Consider the following 18473-nt stretch of genomic DNA (forward strand, 5'->3'; position numbering starts at 1 on the left):
TGTTGACCTGCTCGAGTAAGCACAATGCAGTAAACAAAACTTGTTAATTATTTCCTATCTTTTGGCTCCAAGTGTTGTCATTTTCTGTTGTTTTTTTTTGAACAGGGGTTTGTTGTGTACCAGGCTTGATTGTGTTCAGTATAATTTTGCAGTATCATGCTATTAGTTACTCCCATGTTGTACATTAATCAAATGACTGATATCTGTCGAGAATGAACATGTGAAAAGACATCTTTGATAGTACACACTAGTAACCTATATAAAGGTGTAAATAATGGGAATATTTTAGTGAATAAGTAGTTGAAAAGTATTTCTTTAATGATGAGCAAACAGGGTGAGGCACAATGTATATGTCAGCACTCCCATCTTGAGATACTTTTAGATCTGTATCTCCCTGTGTAAGTAGCACTCTTGGATTAAAGCATAAGATAAGGCAATATCTATCTAAGAAAGCACTTTTTTTTTGCATTGTTCTTGATGTGATTCTATTTTGCTGTGCATGTACAGCTAGTTTTTGCAGTCTGTAAATTATTTGGACCACTTCCAATTCTTGGCTTTAAAGATGTGCTTGTTTTAACTCCTCCCACTCCACAAAGGACTTGCAAATTCTGGCCGCCTCCACTGCCAAATCCAAGCCAACTGATGCCTGAAGGAAGAACACCTCCTCTTTCACCTTGGTACCCTCCAACCACATGGAATCAACATAGATTTCCCCGATTTCCTTATCTCCCCCCTTCTCCCACGCCCCCACCCCAAACCTTATCCCTCATCCAACCTCCCAACTCGGCACAATTTTCATGAGCTGTCTAACCTGTCCATCTGCCTTCCCGCTTATCCACTCCACCCTGTGGGTTTGCAATGTGCTGTCAAAACATCTCTTGACAAATTGCTGAAGTACATCTTGTTGATGGTATGCTGATGGTCTGACCACTGTACAATGGAGGAAATTACATTTTGGGACAGGCCAGAGATGGTATCTGGGCAGATTGTCCTGATTGAGTGTAGGAGCTGTGCTCTGCAAGGGGAGTGGATTTTATTCTTTCTTCACCAGTCTGCTTTATATTGTATGCAGGCTTTAAGGGGTCAGGAGGGAGTGTTAACCCAAGCCTAATATTGTTCAGGTTTATTGCATATGGGCACAGCTTCATTTAAAAAGCACTGGACGAAATAGTGGAAGCTCTGGATCAATTTCCAATCCTTGCAGCTCAGGTACCAAATGATTGGAGGTCTGCATGTTTTGTACGATTATTGAAAGAGTGAGAGATACGGACCAAATAATAGTCTGACGTTGGTGGGAAAATTACGATAACCAATATTGAGAGATGGGGACAACTTACCAAGAGAGAAACTGATCAATCAAAGATCAGTGGTTAGCACTGCTGCCTCACCGCGCCAGACCCGGGTTCAATTCCCGCCTCAGGCGACTGACTGTGGGGAGTTTGCACATTCTCCCTGTGTCTGCGTGGGTTTCCTCCGGGTGCTCAGGTTTCCTCCCACAGTCCAAAAAAGTGCAGGTTAGGTGAATTGGCCATGCTAAATTGCCCATCGTGTTAGGTGAAGGGGTAAATGTAGGGGAATGGGTCTGGGTGGATTGCGCTTCGGCGGGTTGGTGTGGACTTGTTGGGCCGAAGGGCCTGTTCCACACTTAGTAATCTAATCTAAAAGGTAGTCTGTACTTATTTGTTAAGGTAAGTGCACGTCTTTCTTTAATGATTTACTTTTTGAGGCAGTAACAGCAGAATTAGATGTTCTGTATGTGGATTGTAGCTTACAGTTGACAAGGACCCAAATGGCTAGTCCTCCCTGTCTTCCATGAGATCTAACCTTGCTAATCAGTCTCCCATGGGGAACCTTGTCGAATGCCTTATTGAAGTCCATATAGATCACATCTACTGCTCTGCCCTCATCAATCTTCTTTGTTACTTCTTCAAAAATACTCAGTCAAGTTTGTGAGACATGATTTCCCAATCACAAAGCCATGTTGACTATTCCGAATAAGTCCTTACCTTTCCAAATACATATACATCCTGTCCCTCAGGATTCCCTCCAACAACTTGCCCACCAATGAGGTCAGGCTCACCAGTCTATAGTTCCCTGGCTTGTCTTTATACACTTATACACTTTAATGGTAAGTTCCTAGGGAGTGTAGATTCATAGCTCCTTGAAAGTGGAGTGAAGGATAGGATAGTGAAGAAGGCGTTTGGTATGCTTTCCTTTATTGGTCAGAGTATGGAGTACAGGAGTTGGGAGGTCATGTTCGGTCTGTACAGGACAGGTTATTGCGTGCAATTCTAGTCTCCTTCCTATCGGAAAGATGTTGTGAAACTTGAAAGGGTTCAGAAAAGATTTACAAGGATGTTGTCAGTGTTGGAGGATCTGAGCTACAGGGAGAGGCTGAACAGGCTGGGACTGTTTTCCCTGGAGCGTCTGAGGCTGAGGGGTGACCTTATAGAGGTTTACAAAATTATGAGGGGCATGGATAGGGTAAATAAGCAAAGTCTTTCTTTTCCCTGGGCTCAGGGAGTCCAGAACTCGAGGGCATAGGTTTAGGATGAGAGGGGAAAGATATAAAAGGGACCCAAGGGGCAACGTGTTGACGCAGAGGGTGGTACCTGTGTGGAATGAGCTGTCAGAGGATGTGATGGAGGCTGGTACAAGTGCAACATTTAAGAGGCATTTGGATGGGTATATGAATAGGAAGGGCTTGGAGGGATATGGGCCAGGTGCTGGCAGGTGGGACTAGATTGGGTTGGGATATCTGGTCGGCGTGGACAGGTTGGACTGAAGGGTCTGTTTCCGTGCCGTACATCTCTATGACTTTGTGACTACATGGCAAAAATCAAACCTGTGGGTCACTGCTGGGGAGTTGGAGCCAAAATTGACTCCGTAATAGGAAGCCAAGGGTAACTGTTAATAGGTGCTTTTACAAGTAGAAACAGCTTTCCAGGGTGGTCCACAGGGCTAAGTTGGGTCCATTGTTATGTGATATTTACTTATTCTTCTCACCTTTTGGTTGAAATAATGTTTTGAAAATTAGCAGATGTGTCAGGAATAGATAGTGACATCCTGAAAAAAGTCCATATTACAGAGGAGGAAGTGCTAGATGTCTTGAAACACATAAGTGGATAAATCCCCAAAACCTAATCAGGTGTACCTGAGAACTCTGTGAAATGAGGGAAATGATTGCTGAGCCCCTTGCTGAGATATTTGTATCATTGATAGTCAGAGGTGAGGTGTTGGAAGACTGGAGGTTGGCTAAGGTGCTGCCACTATTTAAGAAGGGTGGTAAGGACAAACCAAGGAACTATAGACCAGGTGAGCCTGACATTGGTGGGGGGCAAGCTGTTGGAGGGAATCCTGAGGGACAGGATTTAACGTATTTGGAAAGGCAAGGACTGATTAGGGAGAGTCAACATGGCTTTGTGCATGGGAAATCATGTCTCACAAACTTGATTGAGTTTTTTGAAGTGACAAAAAGGATTGATGAGGGCAGAGCAGTAGACATAATCTATATGGACTTCAGTAAGGCATTCGACAAGGTTCCCCATGGGATGCTGGTTATCAAGGTTAGATCTCATGGAAGATGGGGAGAACTAGCCACTTGGATACAGAACTGGCTCAAAGGTAGAAGGCGGAGGGTTGTTTTCCAAACTGGAGGCCTTTGACCAGTGCAGTGCCACAAGGATCAGTGCTAGGTCCTCTACTTTTTATTATTTATATAAATGATTTGGATGTGAGCATAAGAGGCCAAACGCCAGCTCGCGGTCGCCTCCTCCTATTACCCCCTTGACCACGACCCCACCTCCCACCACCAAACCATCATCTCCGAGACCATCCATGACCTCATCACCTCAGGGGATCTCCCATCCACCGCCTCCAACCTCATAGTCCCACAACTCCGCACCGCCTGTTTCTACCTCCTGCCCAAAATCCACAAACCTGACTGCCCCGGCTGACCCATTGTCTCAGCCTGCTCCTGCCCCACCGAACTCCTCTCCGCGTACCTCGACACAGTTCTGTCCCCCTTAGTCCAAGAACTCCCCACCTACGTTCGGGACACCACCCACGCCCTCCACCTCCTCCATGATTTTCGCTTCCCCGGTCCCCAACGCCTTATCTTCACGATGGACATCCAGTCCCTGTACACCTCCATCCCCCATCACGAAGGATTCAAAGCCCTCCGCTGCTTCCTTTCCCGCCGCACCAACCAGTACCCTTCCACTGACACCCTCCTTCGACTGACTGAACTGGTCCTCACTCTGAACAACTTCTCTTTCCAATCCTCCCACTTCCTCCAAACTAAAGGAGTTGCCATGGGCACCCGTATGGGCCCCAGCTATGTCTCTTCATAGGATATGTGGAACAGTCCATCTTCCGCAACTACACTGGCACCACCCCCCACCTTTTCCTCCGCTACATCGATGACTGTATCGGCGCTGCCTCGTGCTCCCACGAGGAGGTTGAACAGTTCGTCAACTTTACCAACACCTTCCATCCCGACCTCAAATTCACCTGGACCGTCTCAGACTCCTCTCTCCCCTTCCTAGACCTTTCCATTTCTATCTCGGGTGACCAAATCAACACAGACATCTACTATAAACCGACTGACTCCCACAGCTACCTGGACTACACCTCCTCCCACCCTGCCCCCTGTAAAAACGCCATCCCATATTCCCAATTCCTTTGTCTCCGCCGCATATGCTCCCAGGAGCACCAGTTCCAATACCGTACAGCCCAGATGGCCTCCTTCTTCAAAGACCGCAGATTTCCCCCCAGACGTGATCGACGATGCCCTCCACCGCATCTCCTCCACTTCCCGCTCCTCCGCCTTGAGCCCCACGCCCCCCAACTGCCACCAGGACAGAACCCCATTGGTTCTCACCTACCACCCCACCAACCTCCGTATACAGCGTATCATCCGCCGTCATTTCCGCCACCTCCAAACAGACCCCACCACCAGGGATATATTTCCCTCCCCTCCCCTATTAGCGTTCCGCAAAGACCACTCCCTTCGTGACTCCCTCGTCAGGTCCACACCCCCCACCAACCCAACCTCCACTCCCGGCACCTTCCCCTGCAACCGCAGGAAATGCAAAACTTGCGCCCACACCTCCTCCCTTACCTCTCTCCAAGGCCCCAAGGGATCCTTCCATATCTGCCACAAATTCACTGCACCTCCACACACATTATCTATTGCATCCGCTGCACCCGATGTGGCCTCCTCTATATTGGGGAGACGGGCCGCCTACTTGCGGAACGCTTCAGGGAACACCTCTGGGACGCCCGGACCAACCAACCCAACCACCCCGTGGCTCAACACTTTAACTCTCCCTCCCACTCCACCGAAGACATGCAGGTCCTTGGACTCCTCCATCGCCAGAACATAACAACACGATGGTTGGAGGAAGAGCGCCTCATCTTCCGCCTGGGAACCCTCCAACCACAAGGGATGAACTCAGATTTCTCCAGTTTCCTCATTTTCCCCTCCCCCCACCTTGTCTCAGTCGATTCCCTCGAACTCGGCACCACCTTCCTAACCTGCAATCTTCTTCCTGACCTCTCCGCCCCCACCCCACTCCGGCCTATCACCCTCACCTTGACCTCCTTCCACCTATCACATCTCCATCGCCCCTCCCCCAAGTCCCTCCGCCCTACCTTTTATCTTAGCCTGCTGGACACACTTTCCTCATTCCTGATGAAGGGCTTTTGCCCGAAACGTCGAATTTCCTGTTTCTTGGATGCTGCCAGACCTGCTGCGCTTTAACCAGCAACACATTTTCAGCTAAGAAGTATAGTTAGTAAGTATGCAAATAACACCAAAATTGGAGGTGTAATGGATAGCAAAGAGGGTTACCTCAGATGACAACAGGATCTTGACCAGATGGGCCAATGGACTGAGAAGTAGCAGATGGAGTTTAATTTAGGTAAACATGAGGTGCTGCATTTTGGGAAAGCAAATCTTTAGCAGGACTTATACACTTAATGGTAAGGTTTTAGAGGGTGTTGCTGAACAAAGAGACCTTTGGAGTGCAGATTCATAGCTCCTAGAAAGTGGAGTCGCAGGTAGATAAGATAGTGAAGAAGGCGTTTGTTATGCTTTCGTTTATTGGTCAGAATATTGAGTACAGGAGTTGGGAGATCATGTTGCGGCTGTACAGGACATTGGTTAGGCCACTTTTGGAATGTTGCATGCAATTCTGGTCTCCTTCCTATCAGTTCAGAAAGGGTTCAGAAAAGATTCACAAGGATGTTGCCAGGTTTGGAGGTTTTGAGCTATAAGGAGAGGCTGAATAGGCTGGGGCTGTTTTCTCTGGGGCATCAGAGGCTGAGGGGTGACTTCTAGAGTTTTATAAGGGGCATGGATAGAGTAAAAAGACAAAATCTCTTCCCACTGGTGGAGAATCCAAAAATGGAGGCACAGGTTTAGGGTGAGAGGGGAAAGATATAAAGAAACATAAGGGGCGAACTTTTTCACGCAGAGGTATGTGTGTGGAATGAGCTGCCAGAGGAAGTGGTGGAGGTTAGTACAAATGCAACATTTAAAAGGCATCTGGATGGGTATATGAATAGGAATGATTTGGAGGGATATGGGCCAGGTGCTGACAGGTGGTACAGGATAGAGTTGGGATATCTGGTCAGTATGAATGAGTTGGATCAAAGCGTCTGTTTCCATTCTGTACATCTCAATGACACTATGACAACAATTGGCCAAGTAACTGATAGTGAAGTGGATGGTAGTTGATTGCAGAATGACATTAGTTTGGCTGAATGTACAGAAAAGAGGAAAATGGAATTCCAATCTGGAGAAATGTTATGCATTTGGAGAGGGCAAGTAAAGCAAGAAATTGATTATTAGAGGGTATTAACAAACGCAGAGGAAGTGAGTCCTTGGATAACGTGATGACAAAGGCATGTAGGACACTTGGGTAATGGATTGAATACAAAAGCAGGGATGTAATGGTGGAACCTTGTAAAGTACACATTATGCTACATTGGAGTTTTGTGTTTAGATCTGGACACCACATCTTTTGATGTAGCATGGAGGTAGCAGGTGTTTCAGTGAAGCCTAAGTATTTTAAGATGATTTGAGACTGATTTAGATTGGTCAGTATCGAAAAAGAGAAACAGTGTATTGCATAATAAATATATGTACCTGCTCTAGCAAGGAACACTCCAGCAACTTTGATGAAAGGGGAACAGGAACTTATAAAGACATGAGAAATGAAACCACAAGGAGGCAGATATTGACTACCCAAATACTTCGCCTTCATTTGGTTCAGTGGAAATATGGCAGAGTTGACAGTGATCAGCAAGAATTGTGTGTATGTCCAGAGGAAAAGGTGTGTAGGAACTGTGAATAACCACAAGTTCACAAGACAATGTCCAACATGTGGATCACACCAAGAGCTTATGGAAATTTGAATCATTGGGAAGGATGCGTGAAACAGAGGAATATGGTAAAGAATTTTTTCAAGACCTAGCGAAAGGTTGGATGGGAAGGAACAGGAAACTAAATATCCACACCCCGGATAATACTGTGAATCCAGTAGATGTCAAAACAACAAAACTGTATCAAATGTTGAGGTGGAACAGTTCTCAGAATAGACATGCCCATGCCATTTGGATTGGGAAGGTGGTAAGAAATCTCATTCCAAAGCACAGATTACCAAGACCCTCAGACGATATGAGAAAATCTTTTCTGAAAATGTGAAAGAAGAAAAAAATGTGATGCAAAGAAATTAAATATCCCAATCTGAAGTCATACGGAAAAGTGATTTGAAAGCCAGGAACAAGTTGGAGGGACACAAAGGAAAGGGATATTAACTGCATGTTCTGTGTCACAGAATTGACTAGCTCTGCTTTCCTGGGGTTGAACAGTTGGAAGTGTTGTAACTGATCTCAAACTATGAGCTAAGGAAGGTGTGACCGAGATTAAAGGTACCACACCTATTGATTTGCAGCCAGAGTATTCAGAGGCCAATATTGAAAGACATACTTTCTTGATAAAAAAGTAAAGAGGGCTAATTCAAAGTTCAAGCAACGAAAAAGGTGATTTCCAGAGACATGCAGCAATCCAAGATAACAGCTGGAGGTAGAAAATAAAGCCACTGACTTTGAAAGACTTAACCTTAAGCACTGCATAACGTGTTGTACTGAAAATGAGCATTATGGAAGAGAAATTGCAAGCTGTGCAATTAGAGGAGACATCCAAGGAGTTCTAGACCAAATAGGTCAAAACTTCAATAGCATGTAGTTTAAACAGAAGAATTTGAACTTGAAGTACTGTACTGAGGTCACAAAACCAATTTGATGAACTGCAGAATTAGCTGAGTACTATTACTCTGGGAGAATGATTGATTTAGAGAAGACTCCTAACAATTAAGAAATGTGGAGTGTTTAAGAGGAAATGATAAAATTTAAAATGGCGAGCAGGAAGCTAAATAAACTAGAAGATTGGCAAACAAAATGGATGGAAGAGGAGGATTAGCAGCAGGGTGAAAAGTCTGAAGAATAGCAGCTTTGCCATGTTCATGGATTTTGCAAGGAATCTTACTGCAAAGAAATGAAGTAAATGTAACTTGCTGATCTGTTAGAATTAAGGGTTTATCTCAAAGCTCCATGACAAAGAGACTTACAAAATTCCACTCCTGATGTTTGGCCATCATTTAAAATAGAACCATGTGCCTTCAAAAGGTGTCTGCCAAGTGTTGTATTTCTGTCCACCCTTGTAATGTGTTGTGGCTGCACTCTCATAAAATTCAAACATTAGCATAGCCACTTCACTGGACTTCAGTTGGAGATGCACAGCTTTTATGCTTTACTTTGGATCATTAACTGGCAAGTTATTTTATTTTAAATTATATCATGCTGTATCACATCCAATTTGTCGAGTGATTTAAAGTCTAATTACAAGTACAGATACAGTTCCTACTTGGATATGAAGCATCAATTAAAGGGTGAACTTAACCAGAAGCCATGAGTTATCAAAGTTTTTTTCTTGAAATTTTAAATGAAATATTTTAAAAATAACACATTTTCATAACCAACTTTGTTATTTCTGTAGCAACATGTAAACATAGCTTCTGATTGTTTGTCAAAGGCAACAAAAAAGTCTGGAAATTGCATTCACCTCCTGTCTTCAACATCATACCATTTCACTTTTTTTTAGCCTCAAATGTCCATTCGAATTTCATTTGTAGTATTGTTTGTCTGTTCTACATGAGATGTTGATCACAGAAATCATAGAATTGTCTTTTAAGTACACACTGAATCGTACTGAAGCTAACATGAATGTAAAATATATGCTAGTGTGATTTAAAACTGAGGTATTATGGCATAGCTCATTTCTGATTGCATGGTAGGAAGTTCTTTCTTTATATCCACGTCCCTGCTGCAAGATAGTTTAGCATTTAATTTTTTAATCAGCCTGTTTGGATATGTTGTGATGTACTTCTGTCATAAGTGGGACTTAATGTTGATCCAGGAGGAGGGACACTTCCATTATGCTGCAAGACTCCTTCAGCACTGAGACATTGAGCAATTTTATCCCGTCACTTACTTGTGTGTAATTTGTATTCTTGTATTACGAAGTTGTTGGTTTGGTTAATGAATCCTAAAGTTGGTGGGATGGGTGCTTGAGGTGGAAGCAGAGAATTTGTTCCTTTTCAAGGTTTGTGTGATTGACTTGTAAATTTTTAATGAGCTCTAATTGTTTTTTTTCTCTCTTTTTTTTCCTCCTTCACTCCCCTCCAGGTGTCCATATTTGGCTATACATCTTTCCCCTGCCATTCCAGTGTTTGCAATAGTTCTCTTTATCTTTGTAATGGCAATGTTACTCCGTACCAGCTTCAGTGATCCTGGTGTGCTACCACGTGCTGAGCCAGATGAGGCTGCATTTGTGGAGATGGAAATAGGTAGGAAAAACTGAACACAAAATAATTGACTTGGATTCGATGTCTGTTTTTCCATTCTTACATGACTGCAAAAGCGTCACTTTCAGAGATGAGAGTTTTAACTGCTAGTTTGTAGTTTGCTTGACTGTTAGCATGGTGAAATGTTCCTTGGTTCAGAATTCTTCTAAGATGTATGTAGATTTCTCATGGTTTTCAAAAAGCTTTGGACAGTTTCTGTCCAGTTTTCAGTCGAAGCAAGTCCACAATTTATTTGAAGTTGCACTTGACCAAATTATTGTCATACTTTGAGATGAAGACTCTTTCCTGCATTGGGGCAAATGGAAGTGACACCACCGATGTTATATATACAACCTTGCCACTAAGGTCCTTGTGGAGTCAACTATTTTTGTTTTGTCTGTGTTATTCCTTTTTGAAATGAAACAGTTGTGCATTAAATTTCATTTGCCCATTAACTTACTTGCCTGTCCTCTTTGAAATTCTACACTATCCTTCTTGTAGAACATCATACTTCTAAGTTTTGTATCAACAAATTCCCTATAAACCAAGGTTTAGATTATTTATGTGTATCATCAAAGCAAAGATCCCAACATTATTCTTTGAGAAATTTCACTACGAACATTCCTCCAGCCCAAATCCATTAATCAGTACCCAAATGACTGAGTGACAGGCAATATCAATTCCATTTTGCTATTATCCCTTTTATTCCAGGAGGTATAATGTTCACACTGTATGATCTGTGACATTTTATCAACTGCTTTTTGGAAGTCAATGTATACTGTAATTATCCTGGTCAAATACCTTCTTAATCATCATGACAAAACTCCCAAGTTAACATGATTTGCCTGTATATCTGTGCTGGCTTGACTTCAATAATCCATGTTTGTCCAAGTGACTCTCTGAATTTTGTTCCAATTTACTCTTTCTAGAAGGTCTTCATCATTGAAGTTAAAGTAGCTGGGCTGTAGTAGCTGAGTTTATAGTACACACCCTTGTTCAAAAAAATGATGGCAACATCTGCAGTTGCTCAGCCCTCTTGGCACACCTTCAAGTTGAAGGAAGGCTAGAAAATTGACCAGTATCTCCCTTTTATCTACTCTCCCTTCAGTTTCCTTAGAAGGGTCTCATTTGGTCCTAGTACCAAGTCTGGTTATACAGACACCCTATCCAATACATTTTGTAACTTTAATTCTAAATGCTTCATGTTACTTAAATATCTCCTTTCTTTGCCATAACATGAGCACCTGAAGAAGGAACAAATTAGGCCACTTAGTTTATTGGCCTGCTGTGCCATTCAATAAAGATATGGCTGATCTGATTTTAACCGAAACATTCATTCATTCATAGCCCCAAGAATCTTTTTATCCTCTTGATAATGAAGAATCTACTTCTACCTTTAAAAGTACTTAAAGATTCTGTAAAAACTGCTTTTTGTGATTTTTGAAGGACACAACTGCAGAATTTGTTTTGTTAAATGGACAGCTAGGGACGTTTTTTTTTTAAGGGGTATAATTTGAAAAAGCAGGTGGGTTGAAGGAAAGAATATCTTGCCAATTGGATTAATTCTTGGGCTTTGTAGCAACTGAGGGAGCCCATTTCAAAGGGATGTGTCTATATATTTAATTCTAGTTGATCCTAGTCTCCTTATTCTCCAGTATTGCTAACATGCCACTTGAATTTTCACTTGGATGCTCCTAGAATTGATGCCCTTATTTGTGGCAGTTGACCTAAAGAAATATACTTTGTGCTTTTCCCTCAAACTTCTCCTTTTTTGTTCAGATTAAAACTCTTCTACCAAACACTCTGCCTGACTCCTCCTCTCGTTGTATCAATACTAAGAGATGTCAACCTCTCTTTTTGTTTTCTTGTAAATCTTTATGGCCTTGGTTTTTTTACTTAAAATACCCAGTGTTTCCGGTTTATCTGTCATTTGTTCTCTGGTTTTGAATCTTTACAAATTTTTCTCTTGTTCTTTTACATCACTTGATCCTGTGCACTATAGGCTTTGGCCCTTAATGTTGCACTCAGTCAAATTTGGCTTAATCTCTTGACACTGATTACTCACCTTTTTCTTCCACTCCATTTTCATTGGCCTTTTCCCTTAACCATCTCCTTTTAAGTAAAATATTATTGGAGTGTAGGCAGACACTTGCACTGCTTGTTTCAATTGAGGGATCACAAAAGCTTAGGGAAAGGATACGAAACATATTGGCTCTTATATTATGCACAATAATGATATGCCCAGTTTATTTTGTATCTTGGACTGAAGTTAGTTGGATTCTTTCCTTTTAGGACTATAATTAAAATACTCTGTTTGTATGTCATCTAATTTATGCTGGTTAAATATTAGTGGAATTTAATTCCCTTTGAAATAGGAATACATTACATGGGATGACGTTGGATAAATAAGCACAGAAAAAGATCATTTGGGCATCCAATCCATGCTGCTGATTGTACTGTGCTTATCTTTTTTCTCTTCCTATCTTTTTTCATCTATATCTTTTGTAGTTGTCTTGGCCTCCTCCCACTTTTTGTTTTTTAGATTAGATTACTTACAGAAAAGATTAGATTACTTACAGTGTGGAAACAGGCCCTTCGGCCCAACAAGTCCACACCGACCCGCCGAAGCGCAACCTACTTATACCCCTACATTTTACCCCTAACCTAACACTACGGGCAGTTTAGCATGGCCTATTCACCTGACCCGCACATCTTTGTGACTGTGGGAGGAAACCGGAGCACCTGGAGGAAACCCACGCAGACACGGGGAGAACATGCAAACTCCACACAGTCAGTTGCCTGAGGCAGGAATTGAACCCAGGTCTCTGGTGCTGTGAGGCAGCATTGCTAACCACTGTACCACATGGGATGTGACATAGCTGGCTAGACCAACATTTACATCTCACCTTTAATTACACAGAGGGTATAAGGGTAAGCCATAGTGCTTGGTGGGTCTGGAATCTCTCAGGCTAGACCAGGTAAGGATGGCAGTTCCCTCCGTTTCTTTCCCTAAAGGACATGAGTGAAGCAAGTGGGTTTTTCCAGCAAGCATCAATGGATTCGTGGTTATCATTAGACATTTGATTCAGATTTTTATTGAATTTCAAATTCCGTCACCTGTGGTGAAATTTGAACCCACATTGCCAGAACATTACCTGGGTCTCTGGATTAACAGTCCAGCTATTAATACCATTAGGCTGTCACCTCCCCTCATGGCCTATCTTCCACTTGAAAGCATCTGAATTATTTGCTTGAACCACTGCCTGTGGTAGCAAGTTGCACATATTGTTATTCTTTGATCTTTAACAAAAACAATTTTGGATTTCCTGATGCCATGCTTATATGGATAGCTCTAGTTATCCCCTTTCTACAAAGGAAACAATCTCCCCAGGTCTTCAAAGTTATAAAACCATTTGTTTGGATTAGGCCAGCCCTCCATATTCCTTCCTTAGAGAGTCATGGAGTTCATTTAACTTTGACCATTTCAGAGTAGAATGTGCAAAGGCACATCGAGTTTGAATTGAACTGAAGTTTCCAGCCATGGCATTGAACAATAATAAGGGTCTTTCTAAACTATTCGCTAAATTTTCTATCATAACAGACTCCTTGCAGAAGCAGAATTTACAGCTTACAAAAAGGATCTTTTTTAAAGATGAGTAACATTTGAGGGTTGAAATCCAGTTGCCCTATTCCTGATGAAGGGCTTTTTCCCGAAACGTCGATTTCCCTACTCCTTGGATGCTGCCTGACCTGCTGTGCTTTTCCAGCACCACTCTAATCTAGACTCTGATTTCCAGCATCTTTTGCATATTCACTTTTGCATATTCCATTTTAAATCTGTTTACTGGTGAAACTGTTTGGTACTTCACCTTATGCTAAGAATTTTTGAGAGTAATTTTTTTTATCTTTGCCAGTATCAATTTATTCCAGCTACATGTTCCTCATTGTGCTCTGTCCAAGGTCTGCAGCCAATACTTTCAAAGTGCCAGCAGTTCTTACTCCCAGGATTTGCTTGCTACCAGCATTACACAAAAATGTAAGAAATATCCAGTGCCACTTTCTCCCTCCTTTTTAAAGATCCACATGTGAGAAAGGAAGAAAACATGATTGATATTTTCCTAGTTAAAAATCACACAACACCAGATTATAGTCCAACATGCTTACTTGGAATTACAAGCTTTCCGAGCGCTGTTCATTCATCGGGTAGCTACCTGATGAAGGAGCGTCGCTCCAAAAGCTTGTAATTCCAAATAAACCTGTTGGACTATAACCTGGTGTTGTGTGATTTTTAACTTTGCCCACCCACTCCAACAACGACACCTCCTCCTCATGATATTTTCCAAGGAAACAGGGAGAATGAGACAAGCATTGCGTTAGATCCAGGGGATCTTGGGGCAATGTACATTATCATTCTGTCTTGCACCATAGGAACTGCGTGTAAGCAAGCATGTGGAAGAGGTTTCCAACTTCCTGATGGATTTTTGCAGCTATGAGTTGGAGCAACAAATGAGAATTGGGTCATCAACTGTTGTCAAAATAATAATTGATTTAACAGGAATAAAGTCATGTCTGACTTATGCAAGGTATAATATGAACTGTAGTATCAGGAAAGTGTAAAGTTGACTTGTACACAAGAAATATGGAAAATAAGGATTCTATGGCCAAAAGCCAACTTTTACACAAGACTGACTGTTACTTGAGTTTAGTAAACCATTCTGACAGTTACTGATTCAATTTGGGTATCATTATGAATGGTAAAATGTGATTGTTTAGATCTTCAGAAGTAAATCAATTTTAAATTAGGCTGGACTACAATTAACACTTTGATTAAATATGGGAAAGTAGAGTACAGTTGAAATGTCTTTACTGATTGGAGGTGACCTTCTGTCAATAAATAGAGTGAACATGTGCTATCTGAGGCAAGTCTGACAAATGAGACTGGTGCTTTACAGGCATAAGTGCTGACAACTGCTCAAAGACCATCCTAAAGGGTGGTAAAATAGATCATCTCTGCTTCATGACTCTGGATTTCTGTAGTTTGATTTTCTGAATGAGATATGGAATAATTGCTTTTTTTTTGTCCCTTCAATACAGTTTTTTTTGTACTTCTAACTTATTCCTACTTCATTTTCTTAATGCAGCAGAAATGCGTCTTGAATTCCAACTGGGTGGAAGATTGTGTTGGCTGTCTATCATGGAACTTACTGATTTTTAAGCAGTTAATTTACAATGAGTGGGCATATATTCTGCCAGCTTACTTTGCTTATGTTAAAGTTGAAAATGTGCAGCGTGTCAACTATTTTTGCAGCTGCTTATTTTTTTTACTTAAGCCTATAGGCAGGTTCTACATTATTCTTCACTCTGGTTTTTGCTCTGCACATAGCCACATGTAATGGTGGTAGAATCTCTTGGAACATGTTCGTGTGCAGTCTTTTTAGGAGCAAATATAACTGCAGTGATTGTTGGGTCAGGATTGCAATAAACTCCATTTTGTATGAGTTGTATAGAATGACCTGGTTCATTAAATTGCTGTTTCTAGTTGACTGCAGTTATTCATTCTTGAAGAGAATGTCAGCATGAAGTGGAAATAATAGTTAATTATGGATAGACTTTTCTCATTGCACAGTTTCTATTATAATCACATGGGTTCCTGACTGAGCGTAATGGCTCTAAAATAGTACCCTCACATTAAAGTTGTCATTTATTTAATATTGCCTGCTCAGTGTGGTGATAATTCATGGAAGTAAAAAGAGAATCTGAATATATTTCAGTTACAGCGACTACATAGCCAGCGAAGTAAATTATTAACTTTGTCTTTTGTGATAAGGGGAATCTAAAAATGTTTACCGTTCAAACAGTTGCTGTGTGACTGAGACCCAGCATGTTCGACATTAAGTAAGAATAAACTGTTCTTGATGTTTTAAAATGCAAGCATTTGTGACAGTCATGTTTCTTATCTTAAAAATCTATCAACAGAAATAAAGTAGTTTCAAAGATATATGCATAATTATAAACTTACTCTCCTTCCCTGTCTCAGACACCATGAATGGACAGGACCAGGCTTGAATCTCCATTTGTTCTCGAGCAATTTGTAGAAAATATAATTCCAGAAGTAATTGCAGGGGGAAGGAAGCTATTGAAGTATTCAGGAACCTAAAGAATTTCTGTATTTCAAATAGGAAATCACTTTCATTGAAATGGAGTAAATAAATAGATTTGGCTTTTTAGACGACACTAGTAGTTTGTAAGCTACAAACGTTGTGAAAATCTTTTTTTTTTAAAATCAAGATGATAGTGGTGGGGTGCAGATTGCCTCCAGTCCACTCCACCTCCTTTAGAAACTGAATTTTTTTGAATTCCAAGTCTTTTTAAAAAAACACTAATTCAGTAACTGCCCCATATCCTTACTTATGGACAGTCTGTTCTGTGTATATTTACTGATTTCTTATTTTCCAAAAATGGATTATTATTCACTTTTAATTCTTGAAATTTGGTTTAGTTCTGTTTTTGCTTACCTCATGGTTCTGTAACTGTTAGGAGCTTTAGGGAAAAAGAAGTAGACTATCATTTTTCTCTGCTATTGATGACATTCACTACATTTTCAAAGCGAGATTTTGTGAAGCTCTATTATTTCAGTGAAAATGAGGTTTTGTAATGTTTAATCCTTTTAAATAAAATAATTCACTACAGCATAGACATGAAATATCTAACTATCTTTTCAACAATACTAATTACTTTAAAACTATTTGAGTAAATGTATAAGTGTTGATTTCGAAGCTGGAGGCTATTGGTGAATTTGTCACTATCCTCTATTCCACTTTTACTCAGTGTGACTTTGATCTTTGATCTTTGTTATTTATTTAATTATATTTTGATATTTTATTACTTTTATTACTTTATTATTAATACTTTATTTTACTGTTTTAATTAACAGATCTTGTTTTGTTTATTCTAATCTCCAGAGGCAGCCAATGGGAATGTCCCAGCAGGCCAGCGACCACCCCCAAGAATCAAAGATATCCAGATTAACAACCAGATTATCAAACTGAAATACTGCTACACATGCAAAATATTCCGTCCGCCTCGGGCATCCCACTGTAGTGTTTGTGATAACTGTGTTGGTATGTAATATGCATTCATTCTTTAGAAATGCACTTGGGGACAATTTGGGTAATCTGAGGGATGGAGGCACATTGTCTACACTAATTTAATGTAGACCCAGATTTAGGAAATCATTCATTGTCCAGATCCTAACCCCTTACCACATATACATTATTTATGCAACACTATCTTGAAATGAAATGACCTAGTTAGGTGAAACTTGTCTTTGATGTAAAATTAGAATCCAGCTTTGCAAGGAGATAGGAGATATCTGTTAATCAACATTGTTGAAGACATATGGCAGTCATGATGTGCTATCACTCCATACTGAAACAGTTTGGCAGAGTGTTGGAGGACTGGCTGGCACAAGATCCAGAAGCTGCAAGTTGCCAAATAAGAGGTGTTATGTCTGATTTTTCTCTCGTCTGCTCTCTCTTTCCTTGCTTTCTATTTATGTTGAACTGACAGCTCTACATTGAAATACACAGATTTTTAGTGTTTTGCAGGTCAGCAATTTTGAAATCACCTTCTGGTACTCCTGGCACATTGGCAATCTTTTCATTGAGCTCCATACACCATTAACCACAGGCAACCAAGTTTCTGACATTTCTTCCCACCATAATCCTGCCCTAGATTTGAAAAGTCCGGTATGTCTCCGACGTTGGAACACTGACTTGTGGTGTTTTCACATCAGAGACATTACGTCAAAGGTGGTTTCCTTGATTTTGCCTTATGAAGGTTTTTGCTACAGTGCAGGAAGTCAGACGGTGAATTAATTCAGTATGTGCTGACATCAGGATAAATATAACTTTTAAAATCCCCATTCAAATATTTCATCATCACTTTATCTGTGTTTAGTGTAAACATCAAATCTTTTATTGCATTTTATAATGGGTTACACTCATCCAAACAAAGAGCTTTGGGTATCCATATTATTAATGGTCCATTCCCTTGCTTGGTGTTGTTTAATACTGTGTAGTTACTAATTGTGGACAGTAAGTTGAGGATGATTGAAAATTTAACTGTGTATGGGGGCAGGGGTTTTGTAATTGAATTTCAGGAGACTAGAATTACATCAGTATCAAGTAAATTTGTAGTTATCACTGAGGAATGTTGAACTGGTGAACAAAAGCTGCTGATTGACTTGTCTCTTAACATTTACATAAAAGCTTTGCAAAGCAACGCAAAAGCACTGTGGTTTAGACAATGCCCTTGAAATCTGAGTACTGCACTGGTCTCTGATTGGAGTATGTGTATTTGTCAATCCTGTTGTGCAGGTTGTATCAGTAAAACTGAAGTTGTGAAAACGTCAGTGAATGCATTGGTAGGAATTATAAATCTGCAATGTACTGTGCTGTTTCTAAATATTTTAAAACTTTAGAAGATGAACGTTCTAAAGAAGTGCAAGAACATCAGGACCCGGGAATCTAATTATTTTTGTTAATTGAACCATTCAGCCCA

The 18473-nt window shown here is 40.9% G+C and overlaps 1 protein-coding gene across 1 annotated transcript in view; it reads left to right on the forward strand.

Annotated features, from left to right (window-relative positions):
* zdhhc9 (zinc finger DHHC-type palmitoyltransferase 9) overlaps positions 1-18473 on the forward strand; it is a 105651-nt gene that overhangs the window by 58174 nt on the left and 29004 nt on the right. The window contains exons 2-3 of the mRNA XM_060832264.1: positions 9754-9914; positions 16874-17032. Of these exons, the coding sequence (XP_060688247.1) occupies positions 9754-9914; positions 16874-17032 (320 nt within the window). The remainder of the gene's footprint in view (positions 1-9753; positions 9915-16873; positions 17033-18473) is intronic.

The sequence above is a fragment of the Hemiscyllium ocellatum genome, chromosome 11 (genome assembly GCF_020745735.1).
Source record: "Hemiscyllium ocellatum isolate sHemOce1 chromosome 11, sHemOce1.pat.X.cur, whole genome shotgun sequence".
Taxonomy (NCBI): Eukaryota; Metazoa; Chordata; class Chondrichthyes; order Orectolobiformes; family Hemiscylliidae; genus Hemiscyllium; species Hemiscyllium ocellatum.